We start from the raw sequence: 25,963 nt of genomic DNA on the forward strand, positions 1-25,963 counted from the left end.
CTGTTGACAACTAGAGACAGCAATACCAGAGAACTAGGAGAATATTTACAAACTGCCAAAGGTGGAGCTTTGTTTTGTGTGGACGTAAAACATGGGCTGTTGATGAAGAAAAATAAAATACTTGGAAAGTTCTGAGTTGTGGTTGCAGTGAAAAAAGGAGAGGATAGATAGGGATGAGGAATCAAGATCAAAGAAGTAAATTGAAGAGTACAATTAGATAGAGACCACACCACCAGTAGGGACTGTCAACAGAGATTTTCGAAGGGAAGAATGGAGAAGAGAGCAAGGAGGAAATTTGTCATACCGGCATATATTAAGGAAGGGAGGAGTCACCAAGAAATGAAGCTGGAGCCACAAAACCATAATACCTGGCGATGAGGATTCCATTAAAGCCTGTTCAAAGATAATATTCAGTGCTAATGATTAATATTCCATCACCATATTCCTTCTTCATTCCCTGTTATTTATGTTCATACAATATTCATCTCCCAAACAGTTTCCTAACAGGGTAACTTGTGAATATGGAGCTGGAATACTTGAAATAATAATTAATAGTGCAGCCAAATGGGATAATGGCAGCATACTGGTACCTTCTCACAACAAAAACTTTTCCATCAGAAAATTTGGAATTACTCACGCTCTGGCCGAAACATAATTTGGCCCTAAAGACACTCGAAAGGATATTTTATGAATTATTAAAATATATTTATTTGTAACATTTAGTTTGTACCTACACATCATTACGCATACTGATTGAAACATCAATCAACACGAATCCATTAATGTTTTCCCTGATTTTTTTCTTAACAACATTTTATGAAAATGTCTCAAAATTCCATCACTTTCACATAACTGAAAATGTTCAGAAGGGAGAATTCATTCCAAGTTTTGTTCCAAATTCAAGTCTGGCCTTCTTTTGAAACCTCACATTTGCCCTGAAAAGCAAAGGAAAACATTATTAAAGGAGGAATCTGACATATAAGTCTCCAAACTTTTAAAGGAATAATAAAATATAGCTTTTTATTACCTCTCCACAATCATGGGCTTTTGAAGGAGTGATTTCATCTCCAAGATTAATTTAAAAAGAAGGTATTGAATACGACCTTTATTTTACACATATCATAATGAGGTCATATGATGCAACAATTTCAGAGTGTAAAAATCATTCACCTTGACCAGGATTCGAACCCAGAACACACGATGTCTGGCCGAGTGTTTTAGCCAGTTAAGCCATCAAAAGTGTTGTCTTACACTCTGAAATTTTGGGGGCTTTAAAGGAACAAGATGTTGTGACAAAATACCGCCTCCAAAATTTCAAAGTTTAGGAGAATGCCTCGATAGCCTAACTGGCTAAAACACTCAGCCAGACATTGAGGGATCTGGGTTCGAATCTTGGCTTGTTTGAATCTTGGCTGAATTTGTTTTTTGAACCTGAATAATTTTTACATGGTGCAATTGTTGCATTGTAATGCATAATAGCGGATGACTTACTTAAAAGTTACTGTCGCGGCATCTTATACAGTTTCTTGGTATTTGTAATGAGGCCTGTTTCAACTAGAATCCAGTTTTAACAATTCAGTAGAAGGCTGAGAATAATAAAAGATTTCTAAAAAAAGCTCGAACCAGAAACAAATGATAATTGTTTTTCAAACAAGTTCATAACTTTTGTCAAGTTCTAAAAATCAAAATTTCAAAATAAAATACTTCCCATGTCATTTTCAATTGATTATTTAAAAGAGGTTTTTTTCTTCACAATATATAAATCAATAACCATAATATTATAGGGTTAATGAACTTTTGAATATCAATTTGTTTTGTTTTCAGTGGGTTTTGTATCAATTTGTTGATTCTTTTAAATAACCAGTATACACCATACTAAGGGTGAGTAACATTTCTTTAGGGATTTAAATATGACATTTTTTTCTCCCAAATGGAGTGAAAGGATCTTGCCATCAGTGAAGCTAGATATTCCCAAATGGAATTTTTGCATGAAATTTAACATTTGAGTCCCACCAAAATAAAACTCCCATAAAAGAATATTCATGAAGAAAACTGAATCCTAATTAGGGACTAAAGACTTGCGTACATTATAATTTTCTCTCCCTTTGGAGAAAAAACTTCGCCTATTTCTTCTGCTTTCATTACCTTAAATTATATTTAAAATTTCCAATAAAGTCATTCCAGAACGTTTCTGCCTTGAACATTGCTTTTAAATACATTGCACCCCGTATCACCTAGTGACCATAGATTAAATAACAGATCATGAATATTAAATCCATATTCGTTTATGTATTGCCACAGACACCAACCCAAGGCTGATTTGAAAAAAGAAAGTACTAGTTAATATTCAACATGCATTATCATTGTTGCTACATAGTAGCTGAGTGAATTCATTTCCGGCAGGCATCCAGAAAATTCCCCAATTATGGCTTAGCTGGGAGCCTCTTAAGAGTGTACTCCCAACTTTGAACTCAGCCACAAGTAAAATGTTTTACCTATTGAATCCCAACGTCAACAATTGACACAAAATAAATGATTTCATGTACTGTATGTATCTAATACAGGGAGCAGTCAGTAAATGTATCACAAGCTGCTTTTGGATTGCTGAAAAGAATAGCGAGCGGTATATAAAAGTATCATTAGGTGAGAGCATAATCCAGGTTGATGATATCCAGTTAATTTTGAACAACTGTTGATGCTTAGGGCTGCAAATCAAAGCTAATGTGGCAGCTTACTGACCACGGGCAAATTGTTCCATCATGATACGGCTATACTTCATGTGACTCAAATAATCTATAAAATAATTTATGATTAGGGTGATAACTACTTCAATCATGACCGTACAGCCCACACTTATTAATAGTCTCAATCAGATGGCTGGTCTGAGAGAAAACTCGCATTAGCATCAAACATTAAATGACTGTTCAAATGTAGCCAAGACAGCAGCCCAAAGAGTTTCATGCAGAGGTTTTAGGGCCATAGGTAATAGCTGTTCATTATCTTATCACTGACTTGCCCTTGTACATACATGGTCATTACTGATTGAAAATATTTAAATTAAATTAGAAGTTTAAATTACATCAACTCAGATGAAAATCATAGTTAACTGAAATAAAAAGTTAGAATTTTACCACATCATGACATCCATTTGTGAACCTGGTTACTTACTTATTTTCAACCCATTTGATTAATTCAGTGATTGGGTATATTAATACAGGTGCCAGAAATCCAATAAAATAGATATGCCATGGAATATCTCCAGGTAATATATGGAATGAGCTATTGATTGCTGAGGCATTACTATTATCTTCATCTGGGTATGATTTCATAATGGACACAGAGACTCCAGTAAAGATAAATTGAAGACAAACTCTGGAAAAGGAAAGAATCAGGTTACCTTAGGGCAGTTAATATCACAATTTATTTTGATATCAATCAATATTCTTGAGCTGAGAACTATGCATTAGCCAACCATACATTCAAACATTAAAAACCATCAAACGGCAAAAACATATTTACATCATTTGCCATACTTACAGATATAGGTATGTTATTAAATACATTTTGGCATTTGAAAACTGACACTGACTTAAATCACAGTTAACTTATACATTACGATATAAATGTCTTAAATGAGGATATACTGTATCATATCACACATCAAAATGTGATTTCACCCTCACAAAAATCGGTTACAGCCGATTCAAAATGGATTTGATAAACTTAAATGATATACTAGTTGACTCACATGATCAAAGACACAGACCCCCACAGCTTATTTGTGAGTGGATTCTTTTTCCATATTGGATAATGGCGATGTACAAAGCCAATTGATATTGTAACTGCAAAAAAAATAATAAAATGATGTCAAATTAATTTTTTAAGCAAGTATATGCTCCATTATCAATTTCTCCATCATCAAAATACAACTCTATGTCAATTGAGCAACTTTCCTGACTTACCAAAATAAATTACTAAAAAGAAGGTGGCAAGAAGTTGTGCTAGGCATATCCCATTGCCATGGTCATAGCCCCATCCTCCCCACTCACTCCAGTGAGGGCCTAAACTGCCTTTGTCTCCATTTGAGGACAGGAGAGGGTAGACCATTGAGCAAGTAGTGTTGACCCCTACCCTGGCCATAGCATTCACAACCTTGGCACATAAATGACTGAGGGTGATCCCAGAAAGCAGGATTACCACAAACACTGATGGAATGAACTTAGCTCCATAATACCATAATACAAGCAATGCAACCTTAAATGCAAAAAAAAAATTATTTTTCATTAATTTTCATTAACCTTACGAGTTCACAGTTTAATGAGAACTACAAATGCATTGATATTAATGGATCAATTTGAACTTTAATGAATTAATTTATAATTAATAATTATTGATGGATCACTTTCAAGCCAATTGATTTTATACCCTGCCATTCATTCTCATATTTCTATTCTTGAGTTTTGATTCCAAAATAAAATACTTAATGTCAATTAATCAGAGCAGTGCTTTGAAGAATATGACAAAATGTAAACGGCGTACATTTTATTCAACTGCAAGCAGGAAAATACAATGAGTGATTTAGTGCATTAAAATTTATTAAACAATAAACATCTTAAATGATTTCATATTATGTACCATGCATTAGATCACCATTTATGCATGGCAAGCGAAGGTAATGTGTGGTCATTTTAGTGAATATGACAGATACTTAAGACACAATTAGTCACAAAATCAATGCAAATTCAATTTCCTTAATTTCAACATAAGCTTGACACTTTGTGTTTTAAGTTATTTATTGCAATGTTAAATAATAACAATTATGAATAAATTCTAGAATGCATCATGAATAAAAATTAAACAACTGCATGCATGCATGACATGATGACGTTCATTGAAACACCTTCCTGTCTGTGCAGGTGACAGAAATATGTTGCCATGAAATATTTCAGTTGGCCCCATACATATTTTGTTAAAAGGTTTCCAATATAGTTTCTATTATAACCCAATTATTTATTATTTATTGACTAATGCAGGTACTAATTAATAATGGTACAGACTTGCCTCCAAAGTTACATGACTCTGGCCTTTCCCTGTGGCCCGATGCATCACCTTAGGATCAGTTGGTGTCCCAATGAGAGATGTGGCCAGGAGGGGTATTACCACACATATCAACCATAACACCTGACCTATAAAATGATGAGAGAACACCAGTTGAAATCTAGAGCATTGCTTCCTACTAAACCAACTCAGAGTTGTCACTAAGTGAATAGGTAGTTTCAGGTCAATAGCTCACTCTCTCCCCTTAAGACATTAAAAAAGACCCCCCACAGATTGCTTTACCCCATCCCTTTGGAGCATATTAACATCTCCCTGATTTACAAATTATGGCTGAAATGGTAGTCTGTTTAAACAAGTCAGTTTTTTCTCACGATCAGCAACCCTTCCTTATTGTTCTTTTTTTTTAAGTCAATATCCACTCTTTTATGTTATTAATACATTTAATATTTTTCATCATGGCTGACATCAATATACCTCAAGGTTGATAACATGATTATTAACTGAATTCTCTGGCCAATATAAGTTGGCACTAAGCACTACTACATGTCTAAGCCCTCACAACATTAAATATCATAAAACCAAACACTAAAATAAACCATTCTTCATCCTTACATAACTTTTACCCTGTTTATGTTCAATTTGCACTATCATTTTCTTTATGTGCCTTGCTTACCCAATTATTCTCCCCTATATCACCATCTCCAACGTTCCATTGTCACTCAATACATCCTGCATCCACCTTCCTTACCTTCACCATATTCCTCCCAACGACATTCTCTCTTGCCCAACCATCCACAAAACTAGTTCATTTGTTGTTTCTGTCCATTTTATTTTTTCAATTCTGCTCCACACCCACATCTCAAAAGCCTCCAATCTACTCTCATTCTGTTGTCACAACAAACAGATTTCAGAGCCATAAAAAACTATTCTCCTTATGAAGTGATCACAAATATTTCCTTTCAGTTTCTCATATTTAACTTCTTCTTCTTTTTAAAATCTTCTTTGCCTAATGCAATTCTTCTTTTGATGTTCTTAGGGTGTTTACACTTTCTTGCTTAAAACACCGAAATAACTGGCCTGTTCTACTTTCTCTAGTTTATTCCCTGTCACTTTGAAGATTCACTTAACCTTCTTATTTCATGAAAACCTCACTTCCTTCAATTTTTTATGCTTGGTTCTCCTCGTCCTTTTCCTATCACACTGATCCTGAAATGCTCTTGGCAATGACTCTAATCCCTTGGCTAATTGACAAATAAAGCTTGATCATCCACAAATATAATGGATTCCCAGGAATCTACCTCCAGTCCTTCCCATGTCTTTCTTACTATTTCCTGTGCACATACATTGAAATGTGTACGTTATGATGAACAACTCTGCACTACTCCCCTGCCCATCACTATCAATACCGCTTAATGTTCCTATAATTGTGCACTCGTTCATTCTTCACATTCTGAGACATGTATAGGTTTCAGATAAGTTGGCTGTGCTACCAGTTTACTCCTATCTTCTGAAAAACAATCATTAACTGTGCCCTATTTAGTGCAGCAAACACTTTTTGAAATCCACAAAGGAGACAAAAACATCCTGGTTATGTCCAAAAATATGACATCATTACTGCCATGGAACCACATATATCTTATCCCCCTCTCAAAATTTACTGATCTTCTCTTTGGCAATCACTTATCCTTTCCTCAATCCAGTTGGTTATGATCCAAAATTCTACCTTGGCTCAGTGTGTAATCAAGCTTGTAGTTCTGAAGTTCTCACATACTCAATGCAACAATTACAGAGTGTAAAAATCATTCGCCTTGACTGGGATTCGAACCCTGATCTCTCGATGTCCGGCCGAGTGCTTTAGCCAGTTAAGCTATCAAGGCGTCCTCTTAAACTCTGAAATTTTGGGGCTTTTAAAGGAACAAGATGTTGTGACGAAATCTGTGACATTGTATGCACGGTATTTCGTCACAACATCTTGTTCTTTTAAAAGCCCCAAAATTTCAGAGATTAAGAGGACGCCTCGATAACTTAACTGGCTAAAGCACTCGACCAGATATCGAGGGATCTGGGTTCAATCCCAGTCAAGGCGAATGATTTTTACACTCTGTAATTGTTGCATTGAAATGCACGTTAGTGGATGACTCCGTTAAAAGTTACTGTTGCTGCATCTCCAGCAGTTTCTTTGGAATTCTCACATACTGCTCTTTTAACATACATACTTGGGATATTTTATCATCAATCTACTTTTTGTTGAAGGTAATCAATACTGATCTAAAGCCTATTTCCTTCATCATAAATAATACGAAAGTGGCAATAAAAACTCTTCCTTCCACATTTTCCTAAATTCCTTAGTAGTTTCACGGGGATTATTTCTATCCCCACAGCCTTTTTATTTCAAGTTCCCGTAATTTCTTTTAAATTTTGCCACTCAGGATTCCTGGGCCTTTCCATCAAGATCCCTGCTCAATATCATACTTACTTTATGTGTCTTAAATACTAGCCTAGTATCTTTAACACAAGGGTAGTTCCCCTGCACACCCCTTCCATTCTGCCCCTCTTCCCTTTTGTTTGACTAATACTCATCCATTTTATCTATGACAGTGTGAATGAAATTTCCTTTTTTTATTCTTGACAGCTCTTCAACCTTTCTGTACAGAGCACCCATTCCACTCTCCCTCTTTCAGCAAACTGCTAAAAAGGAATGTTCTTTTGAAAGAAACAGGATTGTATTCCTTCTTACTTATGCGACATAATAGTTACCAATGAATAGGAAGTGATTTGAAACTGCCTTTAATCATTTACCTACACTCTGTAGTTTAGGATACAGCAGCTTATTTTTCACGTTAAATGAGTTGTTTTTGTATATGCAAAAATCAAGTAAACTTTTTGACTAGTGAGCCAAATATTTGTCCCAATTCAGTTTTAGTTCAGAGTTCTATTAGTATCGGCATTTTCTCATGAAAAACGAACATGTCTGCCCTGAAACTGATCAATGAATTGGAAAAATTATAACTATCAACTAAATTGGCAGCTTAAACATGAAAATAATCGCAAAATCCAAGGTCTGACCATGCTATAACAGATCCTCACTCTACTACCAGATATTTAGACAAAATTCTTCCTGACCTGTTGAGAATACTGGAGGCAGCATTAGCAATACTCCTAGAAACTGTACAAGACTGAGGGAAACCAGACAACTTATCCAGAACTGCACAACATTCCAAATGCACTGCATATAATGCCTTGACTATAAAAAGAAAAAATATAAATTAATCATGACAAATTTAGTTGGTTTATAGTTACATAAGGTTATGAACCTAAATTTTTGTACCAATCTATAACTTTGATCGACAAAAACATCAAAATTAAATAATTAAATCCATTTAAATTGCAAAGAAGATGAATGAGCAAATTAATTTCATGCAAAATTGGCTGGGGGAGGAAAAATATAAGGCTGATATCTATGCCACCACTCTTAACTTCTAACATAAGGTATAAATATCAGAAAATTAATTATATATTTATTTACTGAAAAAGATATTATTACTTTAGTTTGATCAAGAAGCCACCAGTGGAACCTGACTTGAGGACTCAGGAGAGTGAAGGAATTAAATACCATAGCCATTTTGGCAATGAAAAAAGTAAGAAATGCAGAGATTCATCTTACATGGGGGTTTTCCCAAACTGTATACAGCTGTTTTAAAGTGCTATAATACCAATGCTAAGGAATGCATTTCCTCACAGCAAACAACAAGGCTTTGCATGTTCAAAAAATATTCAGAATGTTTGAAAAAGTTTATGGTTATCCTCAAAATGATTATGTATAACACTAAATGGAAATTTGTAACTGAATCATCTATTTCATAATATTACACAGATATACACATTAAATATTATGATAATATTGCACATATATTTCCTGCATGAGTGTGGGCAATCAACATTTACATTATTGGGAGATAACAGGAGTTATTTTTCGTTGTTTGGAGGATTGGATTTTGGGATATAACTACCCACAAAGTCACCTTCTGACATGGACTTTTCAACTACTTTGCTTCAGGCATCCACAGGCCAGGTTAAAAGTGGAGATTGCTCTAAAAAGAAATACAGCTGATGATGCACATATTGCCAAGAAGGTAGTGTATATAAGTAATGTATATTTTCCAAAGCAATCTCCACCAGCCTACAGAAAAGTAGAAGGTGCCATTTTGGGTAGGTACATCCCAAAATGAATACATAAAAGCTACTGACTAAAATAATGAAACATATAAAAATTGAAAATTTTATGAGTATCTTTGTACTTTTGAAATTTTGCGTTCATTTAAAAAAAATGCTCTCCGTTGTGTACTTATCATGAATTACCCTTAATTTTATCAGATTGAAATGGCCCTCATTTTTTTTTTAAGGCTAACTGATTTATTTTAGATTTTTTTGAAATTGCCATTAGACAAATTTAAACACGCCAAATGTTTTCCCATCAAATCTCATAGAAAAAGCATACCCATAACCTGAAAATGAATGTTGGCCAAATAATATGCAAGTAATTTGTAGCAACAATCATAAAGTAGCAATAACATTAAACTGATACCAAAGATGAACAGACCTCCATGATCAAATGAAAGATGGAGATGGGAGCATCACGGACAAATGATAATGAGCACACAATGGAACTCAGTGTTTGGCTCAGTTCCACCGGAGATGGGCCACAATCAGGACTAGTTGGCGCATAAACCGGAACTTTCTGGCATACTTGTGGATAAAGAGGTTCAACCCCCAAACTGAAAGAGATGTTAAACTTGATGAGACTTGCTGTTTATCCTAAGGCCCCCAATTCAAGGACCCTATACTTAACTAACGCTCTCAAAAGCCACCATCATCTTCTTCTCAAACTTTTAAGACTCACTCAACCATTCTCATGAGGCTAGCCTTGCATCAGAATTAAGCACAATGTCTTCGATTGTTTCTGACTCAACTTTGTGGAAGTTCATGTTCATCAAATGAAGAACACGATGTATTTTTCCACTGTTCTTTATTTTCGTACTACTAATACTACTACTAGGTACCTGATGATGACGCCTAAGCGTTGAAACTAGTAGTACGAAAATAAAGAACAGCGGAAAAATACATTGTGCTCTTCATTCGAATAAAAAAACACATTTTCATTGAGAAAATATATATTTCATCAGTTCAGTAGTCATTTGAACTTAAATTTTAAAATAAAAATCACGGTGGGTAAGTATTCTTCCCTTATATACTTAGGTCTCATCTACTAATGATCACCAAACAAAAAAAAAATGGGTGGATAATCATTTAATTACCATGCTTATATGATGGAATCAAAAGATTAACAGCTATCTGTCCTGACACTTCACACCAAATAGTTGATATTACAAGTTCAAACAGTTGATGTCATTTTACTCCATAATTATAATTGTATTTCAACCACAAAAATACAATAAAATATACAACAACACCCTAATGACTACTTATTCAAAATCAAGCCTTAAAAACAGAGATTGAATCATTTAAATGCTGTTCAGTATAGCTAGTTTAAATCCAGTAAATGAATACAATGAATGTTCTCACACAACTTCCCGTAACTACAAAAAAATTTAAGCATGGCTCTATAATGGATGAACTTCATGAAGATATTAAAAAAATCATAAAATGAGTTTAGTTTAATATAGTTGTGACACAATCACTTGTTTCATCATTTTGACTAAAGAGTCAAAAGGTGTAATACTTGAACATTCATGACATGAAATTCCTAATTTAAAAAAAATGATAAAATGACTCTCTTACAATTTAAACTAAGTCAAGAGTGGAGAGGGGCACAGGGTACATCAAATTACAAGGATATAAGAGAATGGATACATAATATTTTCAAATTCTTTTGTAAAAGTTTGAATTGATTTTTTTTGCAGTAATTTGTTGACCGTTTGCCGATGAATACTTGTAGTACATACCTCGCATCTGCTTGCATAAATATTGGCATATTGTGAGCATTTGCCAATGAACCCATCACACACACCACTTCCCCATATTCTTGCATTATGTGAAGCATTTCCCGTGTGGCAGATGGGGTGCAATCAGTGAAGAGGGACACCAGGAGAGGGACATTGTCGATCTGTTCCAAGTGAGGACGGATCTTCTCAATGCCACGAGGAAGCTTGGCCTGTTAATATGCAAAAAAAAAGATAAAAATTACTAAACTATAAAAGATGAAAAAAAGTGCACTTGAAAAAATTCTTTTCAAAAGTTATCGCTAAGAGAGAGACTTTGTGTTTTCATCTTTCCATCCTCTGAATTCTATAAAAAAAAGGCAAAATAAATAAAGTTATCAACCCAAAGGTCAGTTTGATAGGTGATGGCAGATTTCACACAATACTAAGTCCAAAGCTCAAAAAAAAAATCACGCATCAGGGTAGTGCTACCTATGGTTCCCCAGAAAGTTCTGGTACCTGAAAAATCACACACCTCAGGGAAAGCTGAGGGCACCGAGAGAGGTATTCCCAGGAGTGAAACCTGGGTCCTCCAGTCAGTAGTCAAATGCTCTACCCCTGAACTACCATGTACCATCCATATTTTCATTATTATTATTATTGTCAATATTATAATCCCTGACAGAACATACATACACCCTGCAGTATCTTGCAAGTTAATGCATCTTGCCAAGGATACAGATCAAAACCCACCCCCTAGAATGACCTATATTAATGCACACACTCTGTTTGACATGTCGAAATTGACTGGTGCACTCTGCTCAGTACTGTCAGTGAGGCAGGACAATGAGCGCCATGCTTCTTGCTGTGAAGTCAAATCCACACTCTGGACCAGAACACTGTCCTGGCTTGTCATTGGAGGGCCATTCCCACTTCGTCTCATTCCAGGACTCCTGGCAGTGAGTAAGGAAAATGCAGCTAATTATACCATCAATTCAATATCAATAACATTTAGAAATTTCATAACTTAATCCCATATCCAATGTTCAGTAGCAATTAAATCCCAACTAACCAAGTAATTAAACAAAACCATTAGCTGACTTTGTGAAAGATCACCGACATGAACTTTACAAAACTTTGTAATAAGCCACAGTAATAAATTAAGAAAAATTATCTTTAGAAATAATAAAGGCAAATAGAGATATGTAAACTTACACAGCTCCCTACACATATGAAAAATACTTCATTTGTATCACAGAGGAAACACTTAAAAGAGTCCTTAAAAGTTTTCCTCAATACACCATGTATCCATCCTTGACTGAGAAAAACTGATTCACTGACATGCTATTGATATCTAGTATGATCAATAACTCACACAAGTTACTCCAATCATAGTGCCGTTCATTCAGATAATAATATTTCAACACATGGTTACATAAGTTAAAGAGTTGATTTCAAAATTGACACAATCGATAGATGAATAAAACATTATATACCTTTGTAATTTTTTAATTTAGACAATTTAAATTAACTAAGACTATATAAATGTTGCAACAAGGGGGAAATACACCACCTTAAGAAGGTTAGATGCCAATGTGTCACCTTAGTTCATACATTAAAAATGAGTGATTGAAAGTAATGCAACAACCATTTCTGCACAGTTTGTAAACAGATATGATGTGAATACATATACAGTTTTTAAGCACACAGAGGTTCTTATTAATTCTTTAAATATGTTCTAAAGCCTATTTTGGACTTGTTCCGAGGTGTCAAATTTTGAAACTATGCACTTCCTATTATTTTTTCACACAGATTAATTAATATCATATAAACCAATGCGGGCATGTGCTGATACGTTAAATACCAAAACAACCCTTATGATATGATTGAGTGCATGAAATCAGTTTTTCCTGAGAGCAACATACACTCCTGCACCATTAATACACAAATCTTCCAGTGGTAATACTCCACTGCCATCTGAACATGAATAAACCATAGGATTTTCAATGCCAATTTTTATGAAAACTAGCACAGGAAGATCCTGTCTCATCATAGCCATTTGATAGTGAATTGAATATTACATATATATTCAACAATTTTTATCAAAATGGCATTTACAGGTACTTAACATCTTGACACAACCTTCTTAAGGATTAGCCATGAGTCAAACTTTTATCAGCTTGCCAAATTGGATCAGAGGAGTGCATATTATTTTAACTGTGGCCAATTAAGCTTCGCTTCATAAGAATACAAGGAAGAACAACAATTCTTTCCATCTTCGAACAAACTCTTTCCTTGGTGTAGAGAGGAGTCTTTTGATAGCTAGTTCTATAGTAATTTAGAGTTGGGCATGCCGTTTCAAGTATATTAATTACACAATCCCTCTCTTGTGAGTTGCATGGGGAACAGAAGGAAGTGATAGCAGACTCATCTCAATCCCTCTCCCCATATTTCATACAAGGGATCCAATTAGTGCACAAGACCATGTGGTAAAATATGAATTCACAAATATGCTTGTGAATGGAGAGGTGCATACCCAAGTGGAAATCTCATGGAAACACCAATCTCAACTAATGGAAATGAGTGAACCTATGGGTTTTGGAAAATCTATAATTTTCAGGGAGACTAAATAATCATGAGTATCTTTATTGATTGGTTTAGTATTTGAACCCCTCATCTATTGGTGTTTACATACACACCTGCAGGTCAGCTTAGAAGCATATACATATATTCATGTAGGTATGGACTCATTTTAGAATTCCAATGAGGGTGTTGATAAGGTTTTTCAAGTCCTTCAAAGCTCCTTTTATAACAAACTGTTACCTTATTCATAAAATGCATTGATGTAACAAATATATAACAGGTTACTTGATTTAAAAAGGCATACTGCATTTGATGGCATAAAAGACACATTTTGTTCATATATTATGGCTCAAAAAATCACTCATATCTTATACGTTAAGGTTTTAACTCCATGGGTTAATTTTCAATGCTGAACATTATTTTTTACATCAGATGATCAGTGCTACTTATTCTGACTCCATTATATTTACTCATATATACTATATATTATTCAAATGAAGATTGATATAGTTTGGATTGTTATTATTAAGCTCGTAGCTATTATGTGACATGAATTTCAAGTTGCTCATATCAGTGATGTCGAAAGAGGTGCAAGCCAAATATCAAATGAGCTTGATTGTATTTTATCACAACTGATCATTGCAAAACAGTGTGTGCTCTTCTTACTGAGAGGATTATTTGATTTTTTTAAATTACCCGTGCTTTTGCATGGACTGCTAAAACTTCTTCTGTATGCCTAACTGAAATGAAGGTGTGTCTTATATGCGGGCACATCTTATATGCCATCGAATACGGTATGTCATGATAGATTATTTTATATTCTGTCTTGTCGGAACTTTGCACATAAAATATTCCCTTGATGACCAATAAAGTTTCTCCAGCAGATAATGCTACATACAAAGATAGAGCAATAGTTATAACAAAAAGAAAATTATATACCTAGGATTTCCCAGACCTTTTCCAAGCCGACATTCTTCTTCTCCTTGATAGTTTCCTTCATCTTCTTCGAATTTCACCTGAGAGAACTCCATATTAATGGCACTTGGAGCAGAGAAACTCATGGCCCTTGTGTAACCTAGACTGCTGTGATTTTATCAAAACACAAAAATTATAGAGCATCACCTGATTTTTTTTACAATTTCATATCCAAATTATTTTACTTTTTTAAACTCATACTAAAATATAGATTGGATAAAATGTTTTGCACAAAGAAGCCTTTTCATTTTAAATCAACATATGCCAAAAGTTTATGCCCACTCAGCAAAAAAATTAAAAAATGACATTCTAATGTTAAAGCTAGTATAAAACTTATTTAATTTTATTTTCAAAAGTCAATTATGCACAGAAAATGCACCTTATATTTACTGCTAGGTGATTATGACAGAGACGAAGACTACTAAAATTTTCCACTAAATGATTTATTCACGACTAGTTTTGATGCACTACATCATTTTCACGTGAAGCTCTCACTGTACAGGCCCAATAAATATATACATAAACCATAAACACAATAATCAACCTGAAGGTTGGTTTGGTAGGTGATGGTAGAGTTCACCCAGTACTAAGCCCTGTGTGGCGTGTGAAAGTCACACATCAGGGTAGGGGGGGCCAGTTCCTTTCCCTGTGCCGGTTATGGTTTCCCAGGAAGATACGGTACCCAAAAAATCACATAGGTGTGGGTGGAGCTGCAGGTGCCCACAGAGGGTTGCTCGGGAATCGAACCCAGGCCCCTCCGGTCAGCAGTCCAGCTCTTTACCCACTGGACTACCGCGACCTACATATATATATATATATATATATATTTATTTATTTATTGGACCTGCATAGAGAGAGCTTCGCTTAAAAATGATGTAGAGCATCGAAATTATTCGTGAATAAATCTTCATTTAGTGGAACATTGTAGTAGTCTTTGTCCCTGTCATTATGGAACAGCTTTACCACATCACACCTGAATCTGTAATTTATATGCTACATGAGAAAACACCTTGGCACAAAAAAAACAACTTAAGGCAACATAAACTTGATATGGGCTTTTAAATTTTATATGATCCAATCTGAGGAGAGAGCATTTCGCTATTTTTAAAAAGAAGCACCCAAAAAAAAACAAATTTTATATGTATACAGGAACCCATTAATAATAAATTAAGCTTCACCTAGCCAAAGGAACATTACAAAATTTTCTCATGAGTTGAATTTCTCTCCAAGTTGCATAATTAGGATTCATGCCGTATTACGTTCTTTAGACTTCCAATGAAAGAAAAATCCCTTAATGCATTCAAGGCACCTAACAAGGCCTTAAAAATTAATTTAGTCTCTGGAAAGGTGACATATATATTAAAAGTATGTGACTAGAGTGGACGAATTAAGAATGTTCCAGGGATGTACTTATCAAGTTGTCGTTTTATCAAAACAACAAAACCATAGAGCATCACCTAAATTTTAAACAATTTCACATCAAAATTATGTCATTAATTTCATAATATAAGATGGTGGAAGTAAATATAATGCATCTTTTAAGTGCAAATCCATTTAAGGGTTCAAAAAGAGAACCTGAATTCCACCATTCTTCAACTGATACAAATAGAGTCATCTGAAAAAAATAATACATTTCAATGACTACAGAGATTGTGTAGCCAACTCATTAACCAACTTACTGTATTGTCAATGAATTTTTATCACCCACCTGAATCCAGTGCTCATTTAATATCCAATCTGTGACTGGAATTTCATTTTATCTATTAAATAATTTTAAAATAGTATCAATTAATGAATAACACAGTCATAACACCTCTATGGCTTATGCATTATGCATCAGTAGCTGGTTAGTTATAACAAGATTTTTAAAACCTGCTTATTAAAGATTTTCTGCATCATAGTACTGGTAATAGATAATAAATGACCCAAAAATGGGAATTATATTTTGCTCTGAACATACTTAAAGACAGACAAGTGAATTTTAACAAAATACCCATACCAATAAAAACTTATATAAACCTTACTATATACTGATAAAAACCCTTGACCCTTGGATTAGCCAGTGATTGCACTACCGATTGAACAATGAGATCAGCTCCTCAATAATTCAAGTGGAAAAAATTAATACAATTTTACACAGGTTATTATTAGTAGCACCATCCTTGTTAGCAATGAAATTAATGGAAGAAATGAATTGAAAATTTTAGAAAAAAATTGAATCATCAGTCAACATAGATTAAAAACTGCCAAAACTTCAAAAATCTAACAGAACATTCACAAAATAATAATTCATACAGAAACATAATGTCTCCCAGAATAAGCAAATAATTTCAAAATATGTACATACTAAGTGTGCACATGTTCCAATTATTTGTGCTTTGAATGCCATATTTTAAACAGTTAAGTAATCATGCAACAACTTTCAAGAGTTAATGCTCTCTCTAACTGAACAAGATGGCTGCACACACAAGATGTTTTGAAGTTCACCCTAATCACATACACATAGGGATTGAGTGGACATGGATCCAAATATAAAAAGTTGATGGAGACAATTGAAGGTGACGTCAGCACTGCCTTTATTCTTATTTAGTTAATGTTATGCTTCTGTAAAATCCATCTTCACTAAAAATGAAATGGATGCTTAAAAAAATGTTTACACCTAAAATGTAATTTGGTAGGAGGAATGACATACCCACACTCCACAGCCAATAAGCAACAACATTTTTGGTCTTGGTTGAAACCAGCCATTATCTATAAGGTTTTCAGTTTATCACACAGGTACAGTGACCATCACTCAACCCTATACATATATGCATATTCATACTTCCCTTCTTACATCATCCCAAACATTGGTATAGGATGACATGGATGTTCAATAGTGTGGTTGAAAATAAATTTTACGAAAAAGATATTGAACGATGTCAGCATGAAAGATTATACTTTCTTTGTCATTATACTGAAATGTCCATATTTTCAGTACGTTGATGTCATAAATACACTGCCATTATTATGATTATCAACAAACTAATGCTTCCATTCACCTCTCCTATCCTCTCCTTCCAGAAATGAAATGGCTAGAAATGGTCATACAGGTCTAAAATTTGGTTACTTGTGTTTTGGGTCATTTGGAACCAGAGCACTTTCAGAATGTGGGGGAAGGTAGGTGACTCGCTCACTCTCAAACAACTTTCAAAATTTTTATACCATAATATCGGGGATCAAAATGGTGTGGTGGCTAACATACTGGCTTCCCACTGAGAGCGCCCAGGTTCAAATCCTGGATGCAGCGGTTATTTTTTTAGTGGTATCCCAATCCCGACTTGAGGTGCTTTGTAAAGAGCACTTTGAGTGAGTAAGCCATCTATTGGATGGGAAGTTAAGCTGTGGACCCCTTGGCACCTTTTGTTAAGAGTATGCTAATACCAACATCAGGTTTCTCTCCACCCTCCACTTCATTCTTTCCTTTCCATCCCCTATGGTGCAAATGACCTCAGCTGTCGGTTGCCTCCCCTAAAAAATACTACTACTACCAAAATATTTTGGTACCAACCAGGTGCTATTAAGCAACTGTTTAGCAAAGCTGTCACAGTAAATGGGATCCAAGTATCCAATTTAATATAATAAAAGGTTAAGCATGAGCTGATCTCAACTAATGGTAAATCACAAGTTAACTAGAATAAATAAATGATTGTGATTGTGATCTTAAGTACATACTGAGACAGAGTTTTCCATACTCATTAATTTATTTTTGCCAAAACCTCTGAAATATGATACTACTATAATTATTATTCTGGTCATTCCATGTTGTAGTTAAATAGCACCTTTCCAGACTTAGATCCAGATAGAATATATCCAAGCTCTATCCTTTATCTATGAATTCTACCGGATTTTCACGTAAAAATTATTTCAAGCGGTGATTGAGAAACCTTTTACACACAGTATCATTATATCACTAGCATAAATTGAAATTGAAAAAACATTTGACCACTAGATAATTAAAACCAGTGGCAGAGGCAAGCATGAAGGAAAGGAAGGCAGTAGAAGGGGGAGTAGTTGACCTCCCTACCCATGACCTCCCAATGTGTTACCCCAGGTATCGCCACTTTCGACTTTCAAATTTTTAGGAGTCCAGGGGTTCTACACGTCTCAGTTGAGTCAATATCAATGATAACCACAATATCTCTTTAGCCTCACCATTTGATGATGCAGGCTTTATGTAATAAACTTAAAGAACCAGAAACTTTAACAATAAAATTTTCTTCCCATGCCGCAAGTTCTAATATTTTCTTTATCTCTAGCCCTAGTTCTCTCTAGTATTCTTTACCACAGTCATCAGACCCTGCCAGCCACCATACTCTACTCCCTCTCCAATTTTATTGACATGATATCTCCCACAGTAGTACGATGGGGATAATAATGCATTTATAATATCACTGCTAAAGAGACATCCTTCCAATTTATGCAAGAGATTTAATCTATAATTTAACCATCACTCCATGAAATTATTGAGGGTAATCAAAATATTAGCATCAGAAAAATAAGATAAAATAGGATGAGATGCACCAATAAATTGATTGCCCTCCTCTGGTGATAACTGTCAATAAATTTGGCCCATAATTTGAAGTAATTAAAATGTAATCCAAGTTTTTTTGTAGGCATAATAACTCCCGACAGTACTTTAGGGGACTGTGAATCCATACCCTTACATGGTAGTCTTAGCTTATTAGGTAGTCTATCATTCATGGTATCTTTGAGATAGAAACAAACTTAAAAACCTCTTATTCTTTAACCTTGCCTAAAAAAACCCAATCCCAAAATAAACCCCTCTTCAATTCTACTACATACATTCTATTTCCCTTAATTCTGTCCAACATGCCTATCCTTTTCTTCCCCAACTATGCTTGCCGAACACTGTCCCTTCTATCATGGTCTTCAACATTCCATTGCCAATCAATATTCCCTACATCTACTTCACCTATTGCTTCCCTTGTGTACAGACTTCTACAATTACACTAGCCATTCATACCTGGAATGGATCTTCATTTAGATCTTCACGCCAATTTACTGAATTACCACAACCAAGGATACCATTGGCCAGGAGGGAAACAGAGATGGATAAGAGAATATATAAGGATGAGAAGGGGGGAGACAGGCAGCTTCAGGATCAACATCCACCCAAATCCATGCATTCATTACCCCTTGATGCATTCTCAAGTATCTTAAAAATCTCATCTACTTCGGATAACTTCATCAAGAAGTTTAGTTCTATACCCACACAGAGCACATTGTTGAAACTCTTCCTTAATATAAATCAAAACCAGATCTGTAGCATTATAGGCCAGCATTCTAACATTCCATTACTGATATCCATTTCAGAAGTATCTTAAATTGGCAGATGAGAATGAGTTTGGGCAAATATTATGTGCGGTAGTGCAAGAACTTAGATTTATGGGATGATGGAATAGCATCAGTACAGACTCCGTTATAAATGAAAAATGGACATCACCCAATGGTGCCAATTTATGATCCATTGAGGTTAGAGTGTGAGGGGGAAAAGAGGTTCTTCTTCACTGAATGGGCCAAAATTATCCAAGGCTGAATCTGTCTTTGGATGCCCACAACTATACTTAGTCCAAGTGCTGTTCTGGATATGAGAAATCACAGACAGCACAAAAAATAGGGACTACTCCCCTATCTTGAGCAAGTCCATATTTCCAATAAGCTCCATATATCATAACAACATATGAATTCGGTATCAGTACAACATAAACATGGAGAATAGAGAGAAAAAAAATGGCACAATGGTTTCCAGGGATGTAACTTAGCAATATTCACAAGTAATACATTAATTTTAACAGCCAATAATAACAGCTAGATACCATCATTTTACTTCATCAGTCATTACCCTAAATAGCTCTATTCTCCAGATATAATTCCTTTTTCCCTTACCAAGTAGAAAATCATTAAAATATATGTATTGAAAACCGTCATTGATTTGAAGTCTTTGTGATTAAGCATCAAGTAATTTCCCATCACCTAATAATACAGGGTGTGGAAACGTAACTTCCTTTTTTATAAAGCAAAAATCCCTTTAAAAAAAAGGAAGTTATGTTGCCGCATCCAGTATAACGTAAACAAAACTTCACACTTACATCAATGTAACAAAAAAAACATACACTTTCAAAACAGGATAAGAACAATGGTGCACAACTTGTGGCCCAACACTGCTTATTCTGTAGCCCGTGACAACTGATGATTAAATTTCACAAAATGATGAATATTTGAAATTTCACGTTACAGTTTGCAGCAAAAAATAATACAAAAAAAACTTTAAAAAAAATAAACATCACAATGTCTGTTCATTAGTTACTTTATGAACCGATTGAAGTGATAATACATTTCAAATGCACAAGTTAATTTCTCTATTTATCCCCGTTTTCCAAAGGTGGGCCAGCAAGGACAGAAAATAATATCTGTTAATTTCCCCCATTGATAGACAAAAGGTTGTGCATCACTGGATTAGAGCCAGACCTTTAGTTAAGTCAATAAGCATGCTATCAACATGACTACCCCGATGATCTATCCTCTCCATCACACATTATTGCCCGTGTATAATCAATTGCCCATCTACTCATAATAAATACCCCAGTAAGTATATACCTACTAATTAAAAAATACAAGTTACAATGGGTCAGCTTGATTTTCTTTCAGTGCCTAATACACATAGACTTTTTATTGCAGACTAATACATGGTTAACAAAATGAACCATGGTCCAAGTAATATTATTCGGTTCAAGCCTTGGGCTCTGAACCTGCCGACGACGTACACATAATCTACAAAATAATCTGCCACACTCTTTGAATAAAACACAACCACACAGCTGAGTAGGTAGTAAACCTGCTGCAAATTCACAAGCCCACAGAAGTAGTTTACGACCATCATCCTCCCTCCAGCATAGCAAGAGACATACCGTGGTCCGTGCAGGCGCATTGAGTTCCCATCCTCTGCACAGCCTCCCCTCTCGTATGAGTGCTGCTGCAGTTGCTGTTGGGTGGGGTACTTAGGTAGGCTAAGGCGTGAGAGGCGAACATTGGCCGTTTGGGGAGTGGTTGATCTTGGCCACGAGCTGGAGTTACCACTCTCTGACCTGACGACCCGAGGAAAGGCGGCCAACGACAGATAGACAACGAGGGAGGGGGACACACCCAGGACAATAAGCAGTCATTCCACTCACATCCCAACACCAAAGTCACCATGCAAATTCATGTGATAAAATTTACACAGGTATTGACATTCTTAAAAGGCGTGGAGGAAAAGAATGAGAAACTCCATTGATTATTCCAACAAGCACTAAGACTACTTACACAATGTGATTTTGATTTCTGTTCACTTTTTTTTGAGAGTGCAGTATTTTCACTCAAGCATCATCAGTCCACAGAGAAGTTTTATTCAGGTGGCTTTAGGTGATTTATGAACAATTTAAAAAAAATTTTTAACATTCATAGATTAAAAAAGTCATGTTTGAGTCAAGCACTAGAAGTTTGATCTGGGAAACTTAGGAACAAAATACGATCACATCAAAAAATAAAAGATTCCAGGTCTGAGAATCATTCAAGCAGTTAACATTTTAAAGTCCTCCTTTCCAGTTAAACATTTAGTCATCTACACAAATTATGCACTTTTTTTCTCCTGACAGTCAAAACATTTCTCAAACTTGACTTTTAAAACCCCATCTTAACATTTTCATGAAAATGTTAGCTAATATTTTGGCTTAAATTTGACTAAGACAGATGCAAAAGTAGGAATAAAGCAAATAAAATGTCCTCTATGAGTAAAAAAACATGTATATCTCCATATAAAAATATGTATGCTTCCCAAATAGATGCTACAGAATTCATCTTAATATTTTTTTTACATGAAAACCAAATATCAAAATAAATCAAGAAATTAAACACCAAGTCTTACATTTTTAAAAAAAATGTAAATTGATAATTTTTAAATTCAGAATATATCAATATTCATAGAGCAATGTTAATAATGATAATTTCATTTTTATATTTGATTCTTGGAATCGAAGAGATGAATAATTTTAATATCTGAGAATGATAAAATGTTTCACTAGAAATAAAAAAGATTCTGATTTTCCATTATCCAAAGTAGGAGGTATTTCTCACTTAATTATTCAAATTGCAACAGTTCATTTAAAAAATAAATGGTTATGAGGGCATGCAAGGAAAAATTTATCAAAAGGCATATCAGTCACAATAACTAATATTAGGCAAGTATATATTGTAGAATTAGCATTCTCAGGCTTGAAAATAATATCAAACATGCAAAAACATGATTCAGACAGATTTAGTAATGCCAGCAGGCATATCTATAACAAAATCATGTTTAACCTAATCTCATGGCTCAGCACATATTTCAAGGAAACAAAAGCGTCAAATCCTTGTTTCTGAACATGAATTTAATAACTGCATATATCCACTCTAAATCACATCTTTATACTTCCCTATAAGATTAAATCACCTCCTGACACCTTCATTAATATAGTATGCTACATTTCCACACTGTAACCGGCTTTTTAAAATGATTAATAAATTATTAGTATCATTTCATTTATCCTAAACAATTATTATTAATTCAAAAATCATACCATATATGCAAATACACATATCAGGCCATATCATTTACAACTGGCCATATCATTTACAACTAGATGCCAAATGACAATGAAAAATAAGTCCTGTTTTAATTTGATTCAATTCTAGGTAGGAAAGGGTTATGGCATAATCAACTTCAATACTGATATTTGTGTGAAAAAATCTGCACTCAATCAACTGCTCAAGTCAATTCACAAAAAATATGCATTAACTAATTTTATTCAGTGAATACAGATTCCTAAAAGTTATTTCCCCAAATTTTTAATACACTTTGTGGAAGATACTAAAGACAATAGTTTAACAAATGCATTCCACATTATTGTCTTTTGCATTATATTCTGTTTCCTCAATCAATTCAGTTCACATGGAATTACTTTGCTCAGCCATAAGACAAGGTTTAGGGTAGAAATAAGTAGCTTTGGAATGTCATATAAATGCTGGCCTCTAATGCTGCTGCCTGTTTTCTCCTATCTTAGGCTTAATCGTAATTTAATCCTGGCAAATGAATCTTCATGGATTTGGTCAACTGTGAATGTCAAAATGGCCATTGATATGTCAAGAACCTCCACTCATACTGACCAGATAATATGATAATGAGGATTTAATGAGCAAATTTTGCAAATCTGATGCTGAAAAGTTCAATATACCCTTCAAAAGCATAAGTTGCAGTTATTCAGCCACAACTTCCTCAACTATTTCTCTGCCAAAATTCTAAATAAGTCAATATGTAAGGATTTTAGTGAATATAATTCATATCACACAAAAATAAATAAAAAAAATGTGTAACTTGAATATTTTTGAGAAAGCACCTCATATGCTAATTATTACCAGTTTTTATGAGTTCAGTTAAATTAAATGAATTCTTCCATCTTGTCTATCACTCAAATGGACATACTTTGTACACAACTTCATTCATTGATAATACCCATTTCCAAAGCAAGTGAACATAATCTTTTACTCAAAGTTTTTTTTTCCCTTCACCATCAGTAAAGGGACATAGGCCTTAGATTGTACAAACAGATCACTCCTCCAACTTTCCTTCCCCATTTCAATGATTCATTTCAAAAAGGCCAGCCATAGTAACTAACTTCTAGTCTTGATAAAACTTTAACTACAGTAAGAATAATAAAATTAAGAATTCATGCAGTTTGCATCAAAACATTCTTTCTCCAGAAATTTCCATAAGGACACCAAGGAATTATTTATGGAAATTCCCATCCACACTCACAAGGCATTCATATTGAATGCTAATTTCATGCTAAAATACACCACAGCACATGGCATTACAAAAATATTACCTTAAAAATGAAAGTTTACACCGAACATAGTCATTCCCCAAACCAAAATATTCAATACAACATCATTACACTAGGAAAAAAATACTAGTAATCTAATTTTGGAGCTCTATATGATATAAAATATCATAAATCAAGAAAAATTATATGGATTATTAGAATAATATCTAAAAAAATAATAGGGAGGCATAAAAAGTGGGGTATGTACTTTAAACTGGCTAATTTTCACAATATGCTGCTATCATATAAGACGAGCATAAAAAGAAAGACAAAGATATGGATAAAAAAATATACCTCCAAAACTAATCTTTTACATAAAGTTTTGAACAAAAACCACATAATGCATTCCTAAGGGGACATTATACATTGATTGATTAGTGGGAATTGAGAGTTTTATAGCCCTTACCTGGTCCTCTCACTCAGGAGAGAAATATGGCAATTCCAACCACTCTCCAGTCCCATCTTCTCCGAGAACACCCGCGATCGAAGCTCGTTTTCTTTACTAAAGTGCACAAACCTGATGCAGGCCCTCTCCAACTGTTCAATAAGCTGAACCTGTTTTAAGGTTAGAAAGAAATAAAGCATAAAAACATAAGATTTCACACAAAATCAAACATTATTCAATGATAAATTAAACAAATGTTGTGGAAAACACAGCTTTATGGAAAAAATATGCACATTACTTACACTACAGTTAATCACCTAGAAACAAGTATGTAAAATTTAAATGAGATTAGGAAATAAGTCGGGGGAGAAGTCTCAGATATGGCAGCAACATGATACAGCATCACAGTCATTCTGGGATATTAAATCAATTTTCCACTTTATGGCATGAAAGCATTATTGAAAATGGTAAAACACAAAATAAGACTTGGAAAATATTTTTAAGGTCCAGACGACTGTGCTGCATTTAATAATACAGAATAAAAAATTTAGCTTAATGATGAACAAATACAAAACTCGCTATGCTATATGTAAGAATTTTACACTTACAGAGTGTTATAAAAAATTAAAGTACATCTAAAAATAAAATAAAGACCATCCAGGAAGCAGTCTCAAATCCAGATTAATGATTCATCAGGAATTATTATATCAGACTTTTCCAAACTTGCCTGTAACTTTGCTGATCACTTTCAACCTTCTATTGCTAATCAGAGCAACTCTCCTAATTTAGAAGCCATTGCTGCTACCCACTCTAAGTCCCTATTTCTCTATCCCCTCACAAAATCTGAACTAAAAAATATAGTGAAGAATCTAGGTACAAAACGAAGCTCTAGTTTTGATGGAATTCCCAGTTACATTATTAAGCAATCTATCGACTTCATCATGCAGCCTCTTCATTTTCTCTTGAAATAATCTTTCTGATTAGGAGTGTTTCCATCTCCTCTGAAGGTGTCAAAAGTCATTCCACTTTATAAAAACAAGGGCGATAGACATGACATTAACTCC

General features: G+C 34.4%; 1 protein-coding gene across 3 annotated transcripts in view; it reads right to left on the bottom strand.

Annotated features, from left to right (window-relative positions):
• Positions 1-718: 718 nt before the first annotated feature.
• l(2)k05819 (transmembrane protein 94-like protein l(2)k05819) overlaps positions 719-25,963 on the bottom strand; it is a 73,244-nt gene continuing 47,999 nt past the window's right edge. For 2 of the 3 annotated variants that reach the window (XM_071588664.1, XM_071588665.1), the window contains 12 exons: positions 24,921-25,069; positions 21,527-21,703; positions 14,520-14,663; positions 11,782-11,950; positions 11,022-11,230; positions 9,659-9,833; positions 8,182-8,302; positions 5,062-5,186; positions 3,963-4,254; positions 3,749-3,842; positions 3,169-3,372; positions 719-935 (listed from right to left, as the gene is read on the bottom strand). In XM_071588664.1, the coding sequence (XP_071444765.1) occupies positions 863-935; positions 3,169-3,372; positions 3,749-3,842; positions 3,963-4,254; positions 5,062-5,186; positions 8,182-8,302; positions 9,659-9,833; positions 11,022-11,230; positions 11,782-11,950; positions 14,520-14,663; positions 21,527-21,703; positions 24,921-25,069 (1,932 nt within the window). In that variant the 3' untranslated portion in view covers positions 719-862. The remainder of the gene's footprint in view (positions 936-3,168; positions 3,373-3,748; positions 3,843-3,962; positions 4,255-5,061; positions 5,187-8,181; positions 8,303-9,658; positions 9,834-11,021; positions 11,231-11,781; positions 11,951-14,519; positions 14,664-21,526; positions 21,704-24,920; positions 25,070-25,963) is intronic. The other variant, XM_071588666.1, reaches the window with a different exon arrangement.

The sequence above is a fragment of the Hetaerina americana genome, unplaced genomic scaffold, assembly GCF_022747635.1.
Source record: "Hetaerina americana unplaced genomic scaffold, ioHetAmer1.1.p SCAF_3, whole genome shotgun sequence".
Classification (NCBI taxonomy): Eukaryota; Metazoa; Arthropoda; class Insecta; order Odonata; family Calopterygidae; genus Hetaerina; species Hetaerina americana.